At 43.9% G+C, this 18675-nt stretch overlaps 1 protein-coding gene across 1 annotated transcript; it reads left to right on the plus strand.

Annotated features, from left to right (window-relative positions):
- Positions 1 to 13718: 13718 nt before the first annotated feature.
- LOC128310681 (GATA-binding factor A) lies at positions 13719 to 17159 on the plus strand. The gene is made up of 5 exons (XM_053047380.1): positions 13719 to 13932; positions 14088 to 14192; positions 14585 to 14763; positions 15994 to 16255; positions 16324 to 17159. The coding sequence occupies exons 1-5, from the start codon at positions 13719 to 13721 to the stop codon at positions 17157 to 17159; spliced, it is 1596 nt and encodes a 531-aa protein (XP_052903340.1).
- Positions 17160 to 18675: the final 1516 nt, after the last annotated feature.

The following is an 18675-nucleotide window of genomic DNA, read 5'->3' on the forward strand; positions in this document are numbered from 1 at the left end:
GAGAGGATCCTCATTGATCGGTGGTGACGCCTCTGGAGTCAATCGTTCCGGGGGTCGATTAAGCACGTTTAGGGAGAAAAAGATGTGCCGGAATGAGTTTGAACAAACGCTCGTTCGTAAATGGGTCTCGTTCACGCGAGACGCCATTCCGTACGGTCGGCTTCGCAGCTGGGAGGAAAACAAACATTAAGGAAATTAATTGCAGTGATTTAATTTATATAGATATTTCTTCCGCCGCCGCCGCAGCAACGATCCGCGGACGATTTTCGTTCGGTTCCAGTTTTTGCTACGAATCCTGTCCGCATTCGAAATCATTCGGTATCGTTTTTTTGGAGCGCATCCCGTGCCGTCTCATGCTGTCCGAACCCATCCAACCAATCGAGGGAGATGGGGCTTGCGTAATGGATTCCGATTGTGCGATCGCGTCATCCAGGCGCGATCCGCGCTCCATGATCGCACAATCGGGCAAGAAATATTTGGTAACATTTTTCAAATTTGTCGGCACGTTTGCCTGTCCCTGAAAGCCTAATATTTCTTGGCGCGAACGAGCCGTTCTTGTGGTCGAGCCGCTCCTCTGCCGATCGTCGTTGGAAGTCTTTCGCTTCGTTTTCGTTTTTTAGTTTTGGCATTTCCGATTAAACTATTCTTTAGGGCATTTTTGTTTCTGTTCCTGTCATTTGCTCTATTGGTCACGGTGCTCCGTAAGGTTGAGGTTTTGTTTGCTGTATCGATCAGGAGGAATCTTTTTTTCTAAAAAGTGCTGTATGGACTTCCAAGTATGATCAATAGAATAAGAATTGTTCTGTCAGTTTATAGAAATATGTTCGTAAATATTCTGCAAAAGTATAGCTGCTTAAGTAGAAACAAAGTACAAAGATTTTTGAAAGCTTAAGCGAAAGCCATGGGCGCGTAAAGTTAATCTGCCGCGGGTGAAACGGAAATGAAATGAAAATAAGAAATGCCAGTACGGCCGCAAAGCAAATCACAAAACAAAAGTTCAGCGACTGCGGAACAAAAACAGAGGGAGAGGAGAGAGAGAGAGAGAGAAAAAAAAATACAAACAAACAGAAAGGATGCCGACACTTACAAACGACCACGACGACGGCCAGCGGACGCCATGCCCATACGCCATGTGACCATATAAAACATACAATTTCCATTAAAATCAATAAATGATCGAGTGCTAAATTATCATATAATATGCATTTTGTCGTTTCCGTCCCAGGGCCCTCCGTGCCCGCCTCGAGAGCAATTTTGCATTGTCCAGTGAAGAAAATCGCTGCCTTTTGAAACACTGTGTGATGCGTTTGCCTTTTTTTTGCCTCTTGCTGTTGCTGTGTTGCTTTACCATCAGTACACGCCGGAACGGTGGGACGGTGGGTTCACATTTTGTTCTGGCTTGATTGCGGTCCGCGCGGTGATGTCGATAACTTTCGCTACAGTGATCAATCTCGTGGAAGCACTTTTACGGTCCCCGGTTCGCGGTCCATCAAGATCGCGGTGGTGGCGTTGATCGTTGTCGTTGGCGATCATCCCCATCGTCCCGAGGGCAGCGATCGATTCTTAGCGAGGTGGATGGGCTTTCGCTGCCTGTTCGGTCGTTGATGTCCTTTGTTTGTGCGTGTGTACTTTTATGATTTGCAGCGCAGGGACAGGACGTAGCGCCTACTAGAATGGGCGGGACGAGGGAGGGAAAAGGTGACGAATGTTCCCCCATTTTTTGTCCGACCACTCGATCACCGTTCCGGGTTTTCGTAAAGTCTCAAGAGTCAACTGGTCGTCGTAAAAGCCCTGGTCTTAAGTACGCCATAATATACGGTTATGGTGATCGTAAAAATGTCTCATTTGCAAATGAGTCAATGAGTGAACGATGGAATATTGGAGGGCGTCAGGAAGGCGGTGCTGGGTGCGCGTTGAGGGATGCCAACGGCACGGGGCGATTTTGTTCAACGTGTATCGGCGGTGCTCACATCGACCAAACGCGGTGCCCGAAATGTGAGATCGCGCGGCGACGCAGCGTTGACACTAACGGGAATCAGCATAGTGAATTAATTAATCACAACACCGAACTGCTGAATACCGATTGAGCACCATTGGGCTCTGCAGTGGTCAAACTGGGCGGGTGCAAATATTTATCGTAATACTTTTCAGGAATAAAGATTACTTCTCCATGGAAAATGTTTCGATGTCGGATCGATTTTCGTTGTCGGAAAATATAGAATGATTTTAATATTTAAAAAGAAATGATGACCAACGATGCCTAGAACCGCGTTCCACTATCCCACCGACTGAATGTAGGCTGGCTGGTTGGAATAGCTGAGATGCTTCGGGTTTAGCCGCAAACTTAAGACTTAAAACAAACACACAACAAAGGAAGGAAGCCGACACCATGTCCAGAGCCCTTCTCCGCCACACCGCAAAGAATGTAGCTTGAGTCTCCCTCACATCGGTGTATGTGGTATGTGTTGTTGTTTAGTTTCGCGCTAGTAGCATCGGTAGTGCATGCAAACTATGTCCGATCGAGCTGCTTTGGGGGGTTGTTTTTGAGTGTTGTTTCCAGTGCGAACGCGCCTTATCGCGTATGATTTGATCGCGTTTCGCAGGCTCACGTGGTGTTTTCCGCGACACTGAAAGATTGATCCTTGCCCAGCCAACAATCGCCGTAATCGTAATCCGTTGATGGACATATTTATGCTAGCGCGTGGTCACGAAAGTCCGCTGTTCAAGCCGCTTGTAAGGCCGGTGTCGCATTCGGTAGACATATTGGCTCTGGTTGGGTTTGCCTCTACCATCGTGTTCAGCGCTCCACACACCGAGCGAATGGTTCGAATTTGCATAAGGAATTGGCTGCGTTCGCTGAATCAATTAGGGAGTTTCATTTCGGGGTGTTTACTCCGCGCGGACCCTCCCGCACGGTGGACGGCTAGAGTGCGGTTTGGGGCGAGTGATTTAAGATGATTTAATTACTGCTTCGGTGTCGGGTTGGACTAATGGATACCGACGCCCGCGGCCATCCCCGGGGTGCGAGCTGGCGGACCGGTAAGTGCGTGTCGAAAAAGCGGCATACATAATTTCGGAACGGAAGCCCGAAGGAAACCGAAATCGTGCGAGGTCACCGCGAATGCCTCCCGGTGTGCGTTTCGATTTCGTGGTGACAGGGATGCGCTTCTGGCGAAGGTCTAGCTCCGCTGGCCACTATCGTTCAGCGCCGTTCAGCGCCGCTTTATCGAACATCAAAACCCATCCTTGCCGAAAGACAAATGGGCGGTCAGATCGATCGTCGGCGAGCTGGGTGCGTTTGTTACGGCGTTACAGATTTGGCCACAGCCAGCGGTGACAGGTGATCGATTGAGACTACGTGCGGTGTGGTTCGCCTATATGGGGATGGAGGTTTTTGTTTTTCTTGTCCGGTCACACAAGCCGTCGCTGAGGAAGCTGATCGACTGTATGGGTTAGGCAATCCCGACCAGCTAGCCTTGGCAGAACACGCTCGAAATAATTTTCCATCTTCCAATACAAACAACGCACGGTCGCTTTCCAATCCGTGTTCTGCAAGAGTGACCGATTGACTAAGCATTGTTCAGACCGCTGTTTGGCAATGTCAAACTGGAACAAGCTGATTGCGGTGCGGTGAAAGCTGGGGGTCGAAACTTAAGATGCTCAAGGTAGAATTGTTTTAAATAATTTCCAAACACTATCCGCGCTTTTCAATAGGTAGGGCAGACGTTTTAAAATCATAGTGATAGTGACAATTATAATGATGAAGTCAATGCAGTGTGATTATTATAAATATAGTTGTATAGTACGTTGTGCGAGTTATAAAAGAGTAAGTCTACCAACAGTGGGGCAAAATGAAAGCATGAAGATTATTTAAAGTATGTTTCAGATGCTTTAAATGAATATTATTGCAGATTATGATATATAATAGGTTTTTATCTTTAAAAATCAACGATATTCTCCATGAAACATCAGTAATAGTTAAAAATAAACTATTTCGTAAATGATCTGTTGTATCTATAATGTTAGTATGGTACCTAATAGAGTGGTATTGTTTATTACTTTATCATTAATACTTTTTTCCATAACAATGTGATAATTAATCCGTTTCATTTTTCGTAAGATCTTTGTTAAATTATTTTCGAGGTTTGGAAGTCAATTTGTCGCTCAAACGACAAGAAACTGGGTACTGCTAATGTCGTAAACCTTAGCCGATTCATTCAGGAATTTAGTTTTGTTTTTAGCCCAAGGTGCCCGCTGCTGTCGCATTAACATGTTTCCTAAAAGTTTTGGGATGAAAATGCTACTACGATCTCTTTTGGAACATGGCATTTGGATTTTAAACATTTGTTTATGTTCCTACAGTGACACAGTGCCCAAAATCTAAAATCAGTTATGAAATTACACTCAAAGACTGCGAATTTGCATAAATGTATGACTTTCAGAATATTAGCACTTTCAGCATTATGTTGCAACACAGTGAAAAAGGCCAGCCATGCCGGTATGTCACAGAATGTGGACATTTATTCTTTAAACGGACCGTAGAAGACCAGAAAACATTTCGTTTTACCAGCATCAAAGTTATTGTGTTTAATTTGTTATACGGAAAGAGTTATATTACTATTGGTACACTTACCTTAGCTGGTGAGGAGGTTTTCTCGCAACATTTGTTTAATTGCAAAAATAAAAATGTGTCTGTATGAATATAATATAATGCTGGGGGTTTTGAAGTTTAGTCTAAGCCTGTAACTCAATTAAGTTGCAGCATGCACAAATCACAATTAGGATATCACTTGTCCGCCTCTTTCCGGGCCCCAAAATTCATTGTAAAGACTCACATACTAATATTGCTCCTTTACAGTATCCCTTCTTTTAATGGCCTGATAAATTTCACAACATTCAGCAATACGTATCAATAATGTTTGTACTTCAATGGAGATTTGCTTCGTATGAAGTAGGTTATTAAACGATTTATAATGCACGGTAAGCGCATAAAACTTAAATTGTGAGTAATAATTTTAAATGACTGTTATTACTGAGTTTTATGCTACCTTTGTACGACGAACCATCGTATACCATGTATGTGTGGAGATCAATTTAAGCCCCGAGAGGGTCAATCCCACAATACCTTGTTATGTTATTTTGCAAAATGTCAAAAACGATCATTTCGGTTACACATTCAACCTAATCCACTCAACCTAATTGTTAAAAGGAACTGCCGTTGGATGGTAGACATTTATGGATGATCGTAAAAGTAACGATCTCGATCAGTATGCCATTTGTACGATGCAAGATTTTGGAGCTTAAGATTGCACAAAGTAGCAGATTTAAATATTAAACACCACTGCTCTTGCCTATTTGTGAGTATATTTCTTCATCCAGATGCACACTACGCGCCGTATAGTTTATTGCTCTGAATTTAACATGAAAGAAACCGACACAGACACATCTGGCACGTATTTATCCAGTGCGCCAATGGACATGGTCGTAAAAATGTTGTCCGTACGCTTCCGGTATGTGTATCGGGGAGCCCCAAAAGATGGCCGTTCTAAGCAGAGGGAATTCGAATTATTCATAGCTGTGGCGTTTTTTTCATTTGTTTCTTTCGGGTATAAAAGAGTGTTGATAAAGAAATGGAAACAGGTCCAAAGCAACCGAACCGCGACCCCCGGAATTGGGCATCTAATTTGATACCTTCCCACCTGCCACGCGTCCCTTCCCCCGAAATGCTGTGGGCACTTTCACAGTGGCTTTCGGTGAAGATTCATGTCTTGGAAATTAGAAATTCCAAATCATCCGAACCGCGGTACTGGCCCGATGTCGCTTCCCGTTCCAGTTCGCGTTCAACCTAACTGGTCAATCAGTCTGGTGGGTACGAAGTGACGGGTTAGTATTTATACATTTTCTAGGAATTTCCCCGGAATCATGTTTCGTTGGAATTGCGGCTGAATCCAGCTGAACCCGGTAGCTGTGGAGCGTTGAATGAAGATCTCCCGAACCGGCGCAGTGTTCCCGGAATCACACATTAACGGGTTTGATTGCGTAGATTGGTGTATCAGATAAGTTAATTGCGCTTTTCGGCTCGTAAAAATTAAGAAATCACTTCGCCAACTGCGTGAAGCGTTCGAAAAGGCCGGCAACAGGGGGGTAGGGGGGGTAGGGGGGCGGAGGGTTGTTATAACGAGTGATAAGAATTTTCAGCTGGACGCAATCATTCAACCGAGATGGATTGGAGAAAATGGTGTGGAAAACTTGTCGGTCGCCGACGGGGGTTTTGGGAAAACCCATGGCATGAAGTGGAAAAATGGCCGCTCAATAAAATCGTTCGCCAGCTATTTGATGCAGCCTAATTCTAATTCTACGCACTCAAAGCTTCTTGTTTGAGGGCTTGTTTCGCTCGGTTTTACGACTCTCCATCCAATGAGCGTATGCGGCATGTGAAGAGTCTCTGTGCGGGTGGGTTTTTTTTCCTGGGTTTGTGCCTTCGCTTTACGCTCCTACAAAGCAGCTCGTTTGCACGTATTTGAGTAAGTAGACAAAAAAAAAAAGATGAGGGTTATAAAGTTTAGTCTATTCCAAGTCGTAAAACTGTTCCTTTCGTTGGTGGTGTTATCGGTAAAGTTTTACGACTCGCTGATAGGCGCAGCGTTAGCGAACCCGTTTGGTCGAGGTAGAAGCGTAAGCGTTAGAGGGTGGTTGTGTTTTTGAGTTTTATTCAATTTGAAGTAGTTTGCTGCTAAGTTTTCGTTGAAGGTTTGACGCTGAGAGATGGATCATAAAATTATGAATACATTTACCATTCCCAGGACATGGCAAATGCAGCAAGTAAATCAAAAACCTATAAAATATAAGAATATCTTTGATGTATTGGGACTGGATGGGGGCCTGCCATACCGAGGGGTACGGACGGATTAAAGTTTGGTAGTTGGAAGCTCTCTTTTTTACGAGAAACGAAAAGAAATGGTTGATAACGCTAGTAATGATACATAGTGGTGGGGCAATGTTTGACTTGAGCTTATTTTTTTATGCGGTATGCATAAGTGGTATAAGCATTTCCTTTTTTGGGATTTTGAGTCATTTTATGCATGGAATAATTAATTAGCAGAATGTGTTATACAGCGTTTGATGTTATGTTTGTGGAAGTTTGCAGGATTTAAGGTTTTTTTTATCAATCAAAAATGAATTCTAAAAGCACCCAATCTTAACTTTAATTTCTAATGCACCTTTTCCAGTATAGGAACTTTAAAAAAATAAATTTAAATTAATGATTTTTTTAATACACACTTATTTTGTGCATTTTAAGAAGAAAAATTTATTAATTAATTTGAGACAGCATTACATTAAAGTTTCAGTTGTAGAAAATGTATCAAGATGTAGAAAATGTGCTCGTTAAAAATATTGAAATAGAAAAACGATTTATCTTTTTTCAGGACAATTTAGCTTTTCGCAATAATTTATGAAAAAAGTATTACAAAGTGTTAGTGGGTTTTAAGTTCAGGTAGCGTTGTTTTTTTTGTTGGGAAATATCTTATTAATACTTTTAGAATGACAGATGTATGTTAAATGGTTTTATTAATCCTTATAACCTAAAAAACTTAACCTCCTTATAAAACATTCTTAAAATCTAAGAAGGAAGCATCTGTAGCTACCGAAAATACGCTATAAAAGAAAACATCACTATTATATTATTACAAATTGAACGAAGGCCGTGGACTCCATTACAGGTTTGTTTTTTTGTTTGATCACTCTAAGAGCTCACCAACATATAGTAAGAAGAAACAGCATCTCTTTCCAGGCCTCTTTCCACAGAGTGGGATCATAATTTTTAAGGATTATAATTCATGTTTGCAACCGCGCATAATAAATCATTAATTTCCGAGCACGAAACAGATCCACTTGGCACTGCAAAATTACGCGTCCCCAGCCATCAACGATCGAGTACTTTGGCGTTCGGAAAAAGCAGTAAACCGATCCCTGTAAGTGGAAGTCAAAGAATTGTGGAAGGATGCAACGGCAATTGCGAATAAAAAAAAAACATAATCATCTGAAAACACGATCCGACTGGGAGCTGTGAGTTTGGCCCTTCTTCACCATCATTGGCCGGTTTGAGTTCGTGCTGGCCTTTTCGAACGATCGATCTCCTTGCTGGTGGCAGGATTGTGTTAAGTGGCTTTACCGAACAGCAGGCAGGGTGACAGGGATCTCCGGAATCTTCATCTTTCATCGCATTTATTGTCGATTCCCCGTCGTGCACGGCGCGCCGCGTTGGTTAGATTCCGCGGTTCCGGCCCGAACGCAGCGAAACGCGGCACAAGATGAACGAGAATAAATGCGTCCGGCTGGTTAATCCCTATGGTGGGCTTTGTCTTTCCCTTGGCTTAAGGTGCGATGGAAGATCGGTTGCTTTATGCTGTGTTTCATATTCTGGACGCGGTGGTACGCGGTCCGGAGGTGGTCGCGATCGGTGGCGATTCCGGCGGTGATGAGACTGTAGCCGAACGGTTCTTATTGGTGGAAAGCCGCGAATGCCTTTATGCTTAGGCTTATGTTGCCCTCCCGTGGATGGCTAATCGCACTGGCGAATGAGCTTTCGGCGGATATTAAAAAAAAAACCCCACACTAACTCCGTTTGAAATTGTTTGGAAAAATGAAACAAAAACCGCGTACCAGTACCGGAACCGGGATCGGAAAAGCGATCATTGGACAGTCGCCAGGAACGACAGTGTCGACGCCAGTCATGCGGTCAAATTGTTCATTGAAAACAGAAACCTGAACAGTGTATGGAACTACCACCACCATCCGATTCGACGATCCGTCCAATTGACTTCTTAAAGGGCTCGACTGGGGCCACCTTGCGGGACAGGACAGGGCGGCAAACCGCGTGGCGCCTCGCAGTTCGATAAGAACGTTAATGGAAAGAATCTGTTTTATGTTTTGGAACGCCGCGAGACACGTTTGCTTGTTTTTTTAAGGTACGTGTTTTGGCCTGCACGGGCGACCAACCACCCAGGCATCGCTTTGCATCGTGCGCCAAACACACTTATCGGATCCGATTGTCAGCCCCGACCGCGAGCGACTTTTCGACGGCAATCGGGACGGGGTGCAAAGGGATGCAATGAAATATATGCTCCTTAACGCGCATGGGTTAGTGCATTTTGGGTCGGAACACGCTGCAAGGGCTGCACGTTTCGTATTGAAGCAACGAATCGTGTTTAGGGCGAAAGATGGGAGGGAATGGAGCCGAAGAGAAATGGAATGTTCCTTCCTTTTCTTTAGACAAAAAATTGTCAATTTTGTGAGTATGAGGAATTCATGAGACACATTAGCCAAATGGTTGTTTCAGTTGAGGTATTCAAAGGGAATTTTCTTTCATTCACTTAATGCAACAAATATGTTGCTTATAATATCATCAGACTAACTTGTAATAATATCAAATGTAGTTTATATCATGTGTAGTGTTGAACGTTTGAGTAACTTCTTACCAGTGCGTGAGTTAATTTGAATCTTCATGAAGCATGTTCATTTGTCGTCTACGAATTAACTCTCTTCTGAATTATAGAAGTGATGAATGAGTTAACTCATTCATTAAACAAGGGTTCAGTTTAAACGTCAAATAATAATCATGATAATAAACGTCAAGCTTGGTGTAATATTGATGACAAAACTGATTATTATGCCTCAGCTTGAAGAAATAATTGGTCGCGATAACCGAATACTAGGGCTTATATTTAAGACGACCAAAGACTTTGACGATCCCGTTTGTGTTAAAAAGCTATACTGTAGTCTAGTTGGGCCCATCCTTGACTTTGACATCTTGTTTGATCATTTGGTGCCCTGATACAGCAACATGGCCATTGCTAAATTAAACTGGAGAGAACGAAATTTCCGAATTTTCCGCACTACAACGAACGCCTGTTACTCCTAAGTCTCCAATCATTAGAAAAACGACGAAAAATGGCTCAGGGCACATTTATAGCAGGCTTAATACTATCGACAATTGATTGAATTAATACTACTTGACAAAATTAGTTTCTCAATCCCTCGCTTGACGTCTCGACAACACAGAATGCTTCACGAGACCAGGCACACGTACGTACCTATAAGCATTCAATGAGTATTCGAGCCTTTTACATTTTCATCTGAGTACCAGAACATATAAGAACAGGATTGGTGAGATGATTTAGTTTTAGAATTGGTCTGCTGTAAAAACTCTAATTTAACTTGATGCTTGATGATCGTTGCGTCTGTGTGGCGGACAGGAAATATTTTTTTTAATAAACAAGAGACAAGAGACCTTCGATTCACTGGTATTCATATAGAAACTTCGTAGTGTCGAGTGGTGTAAAATTTTACATGGCATTACCTTGCTATTTGCCTTATCCTGGGCATGCTCGGTTAAGAACGAGAGTTATATTATCTTTAGTTTTTGTAATTCACTTACAAAACGATTTTATTACTTTTAGTCCGCTTTCGCATCAATTTAATTTAACGCTTTTCTAAAGGATAACAAAATTAAAATTAAAAAAGAATTTATACGTTAAATCAAACAAACACTTGTATTGTGATACGAGCAGCAGGAAACGGAAGATATTGTTCACGTGTCTTGTTTTTTTTTGCCGCCGGTAGCAAAGATTACCAGCTGAATAGGGCGCCCCATTGGACTGGGTGCCAAAACACATGTCATCTGTCAAGCTCTACCAGCAAACGATAGCACAATCTAGCGACTGAACGATAGCGAGATATTTATCGCACCTGATAACGATCTCGTAGCAGATCGCGTTTCCTCCTGTCACGTGCGTCGTTACGGCGGTTCGGTGTTGCTGCGATCTACGGTGAATAGTGCGAGGATAGAAAGTGACACACGGCGACAGCTTCGGTGAGCTTTCGGGAGCGCGGTTAACGAGCGACGCAATAGATTAGGATGAAGATGAAACTGCAACATGACAGCATTGAGCTATAGTAATCTTAGGTGTTGCGTAGCAAAATTTAACTGCTTCAGCATAGCGGCATGGTACTGCTTTGCAGTGCAGTGAAGTGTGTGATCGTGAACAACAGGCGACTGCACAGTCGGCTGAACTTGATCGTACGGGTTATCAGGGTGTAGGGAACCAGTTCCAAGGAAACTTTGCAGCTGTCCTCCCGGTGCGATAAGACGAACGAAATTGCGTACAAAAAAACCGTGAAAAAAACGCCCTCATACGGAAAAGTTTCCGGTAGTGTGTGGTTAAGTTTGCCAGGAAGCTAGGAAGGCAGAACATTTGTCCAACCGTCTAGAACCCGCAGTTACGGTATGGTGAATAAGCGATGAGGACAGGTAAGGTGCGCAAATTGCACTCCGCCGAACAATACTGGCCGCACGTTCACGATGGTTGATTTACCTGGCCGGATCGAATAAATCGTGTACCGGGCCCATGTTCATCCATCCGTGCAGGGTGCCGTGCGCATCGGGGTTGATGTGCTGGCACTACATGTCTGCCGCGGCTTATCATAATGGTGTGCTGGTAATATGCCACTCCGGAACCGGGGGGCGGAAGTTATGTATTTAAAAAAAAGTGAAGAATAACGCAGAACACCGAACTTCAAGTCCGTACCCCTTTCGTACGTTTCCTTGCAGTTGGGGCACTGTCTGTCCCTTATCAAAGATATGCTGGTACGAGGCGAGTTGATCACTTCTCGCTCGGCTCATTATGGGTTCTGTTTATGCGCTAGAGGCCGTATTGTTTTACGTCTGGTTTTCGTCATCCACCATCGTGCGCAGTGGTGCTTTGCTGAAGTTGTCAACCAAAAATAAGAAAAAAACCCCTTGGCGTAACCAGTGAGCGATAACGACTCCACTGGGAATGTTCGGTGTAAGGGCGCAACGAGTGTCAGCAGGCGGCCAACGTGTGGCGCAGGAGAAACACACATATCCAGCACGCTTCCAGCAAAACGATTCTGGAACGATAGCACGATGATGGAAAGAAAGTGCCTTTGGTACCGCATTTAGTGTCCAAACCGATGGTGAAGTTAGTTTAGTTGCGCGGGTGCGATAAGAGATGTGCAAATTCGTTGCGTGCAGCATTTCGCCGAACGCGTAGTGGCGTTTGTTCCGTGCTCCGGACATCCATTTGCCCGGTTGGTGTATAGGTTTTGTTTTTTTGTTGTTGCCGTTGACAGGACAGGATCGATGCGCACTAGTGTGACAAATACGAAGGCCTTAAGCTGGCCAGTGTACGGGTGTATTGCAAGTTAATCGGATCCGCTACAATGCGATCGAGGAAATGAACTGTGATCTTTCGGTGGCGTAAATTCTGGACGGTGAAAATGGACATTTGGCGTCGCTAATCTTAATTCCAATTTATGGGTCTTTGATGAGCGATTCCGATGCTTTCTGAAGTTTGCGCAGAGGTGAATGGCGAATAGTTTGCTGCTCTACGCGCAAATAAGCTGTGGACGAGTGTCTTCCTCGTGGTTGAACATTTTATTTGGCGAGTAAAAATGTTGAGGTTGTTCCCAAAATTGAATTTGTGTGCTTATATATGTGCAAAAGTGTATAGAAATCATCGATAAAGTATATTTGTACAGTTAAACTGCATTAATAGTTAACGTAAGTTGTTGCTGTTTGTAGAAAATAACAAATTAATTTAAACTGTACTGCACACTTTCTCGCAAGACTTGTGCCTTGCTTATAACCGTATTCCAAACCTTTAGGACCAATGCTTGCGATATAGATTGTGAAATTATAATATTAAAAACTGAACATGTAAAGGAACTCGTTTAAAATATTCTAATATTTTTTTTACTAACTTTAATACACTACGATAAGAAATATCGATTAAATAGGATAAATATCTTTATTGGTTTGTGTAGAATCTCCGGTAACATGAGTAGTTATTAAATAAAAATATTGGGTCGTTTTTATTAAAAAAATGAAAAAAAACGTTCTGGTACTCGAAGTTTTCAAAACACAAAGACGCAAAAGATCTTGACTGTTCTATAATAGAAATTAAAAGATTGGTTACATTGGTCGATCGATTGATCGCTCAATAATTGTGTTTTTACTGTTCTGGAAAATGGATATTGTTTGAGAATACAACAATTGAAAGACGAAATCCACAATTTACTTGGCATGTCCTTTTGTTAAGAGTTATCTAAGCATGAGCAATGTGTTACTTATTGCTGATGCAATTTCGTCGATATTCATGTGTTATTATGATCGTCACTTATGACTTCATACACTCTCTCCAGACAGCAGTCTCAGGCAGCTCTTTGCACCATTTGTGTCATTTGTGAGTTTTATTTTATAATTAGAAATTTGGAACTGTTGTTCCATGATTCCAACTGGCAGAGTTCATTTTTATTCACAGCTTAAACATTGGTAAAGAAATGTACTTCATTTGTCAAACCATGGCATAGTTGCTATTTGCAGGGCAAGGCCTCCCACGATGCAGGTGCCGCCCGTGTCGATGAGGTTAACCCTTGTTGCGTTCATTTGGCTGGAAAGGTCGTGAAAATAGTTCACATTCCAGGGCACACCAGCAATCTGTCATCGCTATCATTGGAACACATTTTTCCACCGTCGTTAGTTCATGGGTCGTGAGGAAAATTCGTGCACGCTGATCACTAAACTAATCTATCTTCCCTTTCCCGTCGTCCGCTTCTGACCACTTTCTCCTTCTTTCTCTCTTTCGGTTCTGCAGCGTGTTAACATCGACGACGACGGCGGAGTTCCGGCTAGGATCATGTTTCACACGTCTGCCGCATACTCCGACATGACGGCAGCTGTGGTGGCAACTGGGAACACGGGCTCCTACCATCAGTCGGCGGCGGCAGCCGCGGCCGCAGCCGCCAACGCACCCGTGTATGTGCCCTCGAGCCGCGCCCTGCCCCACTCCCAGTACGGGGCACATTCGGCCAACTTTTCCACACAAAATGGCTGGCCGGCGGATGGATTTGGTAAGTGAGCACATGTGCGACGGCCGTCACCCGGCGCAACCCTGTTCGACCAGTTTGTGCTGCAGTTTGCTGCACACGATCCGCCATTTGCTATTTTGTCTGATTTTCTTACCCTTTGGTTTCTTTCTCGCTGGTGGGGGCCGAAACGCGGACAGGCACGACGCACACGCAGCTTCCACCCCAGTTCTATGCGCAGAACGTGATGATGGGTTCCTGGCGCGCCTACGATCCGACCGGCTTTCAGCGCACCTCGCCATATGGTAATTTGAAAAAGGTAATAGCCACTAGCGAATAAATCATACTAAAACACACTTTTCTCTTTCCCTCCCGGTTTTTCGCCGTTTTCTTCCCTTCGTGGACTTTTTGCGAAATCGTGGCGATGGCTCCACATTCACGTTCTAAACAAACGAACAATTCTCTCGCTCTCGCGTTCTCTCTCTCTCTCTCCCTCTTTATTACTATCTTTCTCACTCTCGCTCGCGCATTTCGTATACGCGGAAATCGTATGTCCTTACGTACGGTAAATGATTCGCATAAACCGTTTTCAAAACCCATGCTAAAAACCTACCCCGTGCGCCTTTTGCGTATTGCGATTGTCCGGGAAACGAAAAATCTCGCACACGATTCGAAATCACACGCAATCAACACGCAGACAGCGCAATGGATTTCCAATTCGGCGAGGGAAGAGAATGTGTGAATTGTGGGGCCATTTCAACACCGCTCTGGCGTCGGGACGGCACCGGCCACTATCTCTGCAATGCATGCGGGCTCTATCACAAGATGAACGGTATGAACCGTCCGTTGATAAAGCCCAGCAAGAGACTGGTGAGTGTGAGTATCCAATTTCTTACCCATGTTTCTGTCATTGTTAATTTGTATGTTATAACGTTTAGCATCTTGCGGGCCTAGCATGGGGTAGCTCGGAAGAGTAGAAAAGGTTAGGAAATTAGGGCAGAAAAGTGAAGAAAATATAAAAGTACAAGGAGCATATTCGAATTTGGTAGATACATAACAAGTTATGTAAAGCGGGATGAATTTGAACAATTTTGTGTCAATCGAAATGGAAAATGATTTGTAAATTCTTGCATGGTGTAAAATCAGAATTAACTGAACAATTTCAACTGAGCGCCTAGTGCGCTTTGAATTGGTATAATTCTTTTTTTATTTTCTCGTTTAATTAAAACTGTGAATTATACCAATACATCTTTGTCTTTAAATATAAATTTTAAATGAATAAGGTAGACTAGAAGAAAAATTAGCTAAATTAAATGATTTGACAAACAGAAAATAAGAATTTGTAACGCTATTCGACCATAGTTCCCTTTGTCGGAAAGGGTAAATTGTCGGAATGGGTCGTGTCTTTGCTAGACGTGTGCTGCCCTCTAGCGGTGGTGGCAGACGCTATGCATTAATATGAGATAGGAATTTTCCTTCGAGATGTTAATACTGAAAAACTATTGGAAATGGTTTTTTCTGATTGTTTTTAAATACTGGAAGCTCCAGTTTTAATTAAAAGAAATTTGATGATGATTTTGAGATAAAAAAAACCTCACCTGTCATGATTCCGACAATTGCCGAAATAAATTATCCAGAGGGAAACATTCTGGTTCAACGACAATTACACTTTTTAATATGTATTGTTTTACTGTGGGAAAGGTAACAGTTTAATATTAAACATGCAAAATTATTCATCGTACCAAGTACCAAGTATCCAACGTGTACAGCGTTAATCCGCTGTTTCTTTTTAAACTGCTAATTGACGTAAAAATACGCATTGAATGGGTTTTGGTTTGGGTTTGAAGACACACATTCTGTGAGCATGATAAAACAATCAGAAGCAAACGTGTGTGTTGTATGATAAATTGGAAGCACCATTTATCGCTTCCATTCCATTCGGAGCTCATCCCTCACAGGTTGCCGGTGTTGAAGTTGGCTCGATGCTTTGGGGGTGTCGATATTGTATTTAGAAACAAAAAAACACACACACAGTCATAACTGATATGAGGCTCCCATTTGTTTTTTCTCTCTTCCCAATGTTCCCCTTTCGGTTCGTTCTTTTAGCAGACTGCCACGCGACGATTAGGGCTGTGCTGCACGAACTGTGGGACGCGCACGACGACCCTGTGGCGACGCAATAACGATGGTGAACCGGTGTGTAACGCCTGCGGGTTATACTTCAAGCTGCACGGAGTCAACAGACCGCTGGCGATGCGCAAGGATGGCATACAGACGCGTAAGCGCAAGCCGAAGAAAACGGGTGGTTCCGGTTCGACGGACGTGATGGCACTGGTGGGTGGCAAAAAGGATGACGGCATTGGTGACGGTAAGTGTTTTAAAAGGGAGCTGTCGCGTGCCGAGCGTGAATGCTGATAAATGCTTTCCCATTGACAGGCCTGCTGCAAACCGATCGCAATGGCAACTCGAAGAATCTGACCGGAAGTCCCAAGTCCCAAAACCTGTCGTCGCCCGCAATACGTTCGCTGCACATTTCGCCCCATCACGGACAGTCGTACAATCTGCCATCGTCGCTGGGATCGTCGCATCACGGCGGCAGTGGATCGCTCGGATCCCTGGTAGGCAAGTACGATCTGTCAGCCCTTTCGCCACCCGGTTCGCTGGGAGGGGTGCCGGGCAGTATTTCCGGTGTCGTGTCCTCGTCAGCATCCCATCAGCAACATGCGGGACTGAACGCATCGCACATCTACACGACACCGACCTCGAACTCGCTGTCGACGCATCACAGTCATTCGCCCGTCAACGGTTACAATCATACGACCGGCGGTTCGTCCATTGCTGGCAACACTGGCAGCAGCGGTGGAGGCGGCTCTAATGCTTCCGGTTCGACTAACCTCGGTGGGCATAGCAACACACCCACCGGCAACACACCATTCGGTCAGATCAAATCGGAATCGAATCCATTGGGCGCGTCAACCACACCGACATCGTCCGTTCCGTCCAGCAATGGGTACGGGGACTACATGAATAACTGCCTGCAGAGTGGCTACTTCGGCGGCGGCTTCGGATCGTTGCACACCCACCACAGTCCGCACCACGTGTCACCGGGCGTGGGAGGCTCGGTTAACGGTGCGTCCCTGTCACATTCGCATCATGCGCACCCGCACCATCATCACCACCATCATCACCATCATCCCACCGCGGCGGATCTAGCTGGGTACCATCATCAGCACAACGTCATTCAGGCGGCAAAGTTGATGGCATCTTCATAAACTAAAGTAAGCATTAATTAGCAGTATGCAGTACTTATGCGTTGGTGCAACAAATTCCCGTTACAAGTTCCTCGCTTGTCGCATGCCCCCTGTTAGAATAAGACACCCGAGACAAGACGGAACAAGATCATATTGGTGGAATGAGCAGTAGATGGCGAAAGTTGCAAGAGTCGGAGAGGAATAACAGTTTCGTTTAGTTGATTGCATATAAACACGGTCTCAGATCTCGCAAGCATACGGGACGGTGGTGTGAGATGTCGATTCCAACTTCCAAATGATGCCCACTGCCGACGGTTTCCCGGAAGGATCCTTCACAAAAACTCGTACTAAGAGCTGTGAGCAAGTGAGCACACGAGGGCAGAAGTACATATCGTCGCTAGTATTTTATCTGTATTAACACATACTTAAGCGTTAGTGAAATGTGACATGCACATTTTGTATCCTGACAAGCAAAGGCATCTGTAAATATATTTAGCAAATATACATTTACGTAGGCATTTATATTTACAACGTTGGGAAAAAAGTGCTCCGAACTCCTCGCACTGGGGGAGTCATTTATTGAGCTACAGCGAGCGAGCGAAACGAAACGAAAAAAAGTCACTGTCCACATTGCATTCCCCGAATAGAGAGCACTGCATTTAAGATTAAACAGCTAGAGACTAGTTTATTAGATAGAATGGATCAGAACTTGAGAACTTAAACATCTAACCTAGAATATTCTACGCCGCGTATAGCAGAGGATGAAGTACCATTGGCTTCTTTCGTGTTGCAATAGACATTAGACAGAGAGAAAGAGAGAGAGAGAGAGAGAGATGAGTTAGTGATACAGTGAGCCACAGGTAACAGTAGAAACATATTTAATATATGCCGATAAATGAACTGTATTACGAACCGTAACGGGAGGTATTTGAATAACGGACAGAAGTATTGAAGAATAAAGCACTATTAAGAAAGTTTAACTATGGATATTATTACATTACGAATTATTTCAACCTACATTCAAGCTTAATTGGCTTAATTATTGAATAACTTTTTTAAAAATGCTTAGCTGACTGCAGTAAACAATTCGTTAATCACGTTAATCACGTTTGATTTGCACAAATCATTGGTTCCATTTTTATTTTTATGAAGAAAATGGTAAGAAATCGCACGTACGAGCATGTGCACAGTGTTTGATTGACCATGTGCTCGATTCTAATGAGCTGTCCTGACGCTCGCAGGGATCAATGTTTACTCGTAGTAAATATACATTCCCCACGCGACACCGCACCCTCACCATGCGTTGCGCGGCTACGCGGGACGATGTGTCAACCTTTTGCTCATCGATAACGATGTTGCTTCCATGCCTTGAAGTGACATTTTGATGATTCCTCTCACTCGCGAAACGCTTTAACCCACATACGTAGCCACCCGTCGTCCAGGCCACGTGTAGATGATTTCCTTCGAAGGTGCGGAAGTAATCCACCGGCTCGGGGTCGTGCTCGCGATGGTTCCGCTTGATTGTGACGAATGAAGA

This window comes from Anopheles moucheti, chromosome 2 (genome assembly GCF_943734755.1).
Source record: "Anopheles moucheti chromosome 2, idAnoMoucSN_F20_07, whole genome shotgun sequence".
Lineage (NCBI taxonomy): Eukaryota > Metazoa > Arthropoda > Insecta > Diptera > Culicidae > Anopheles > Anopheles moucheti.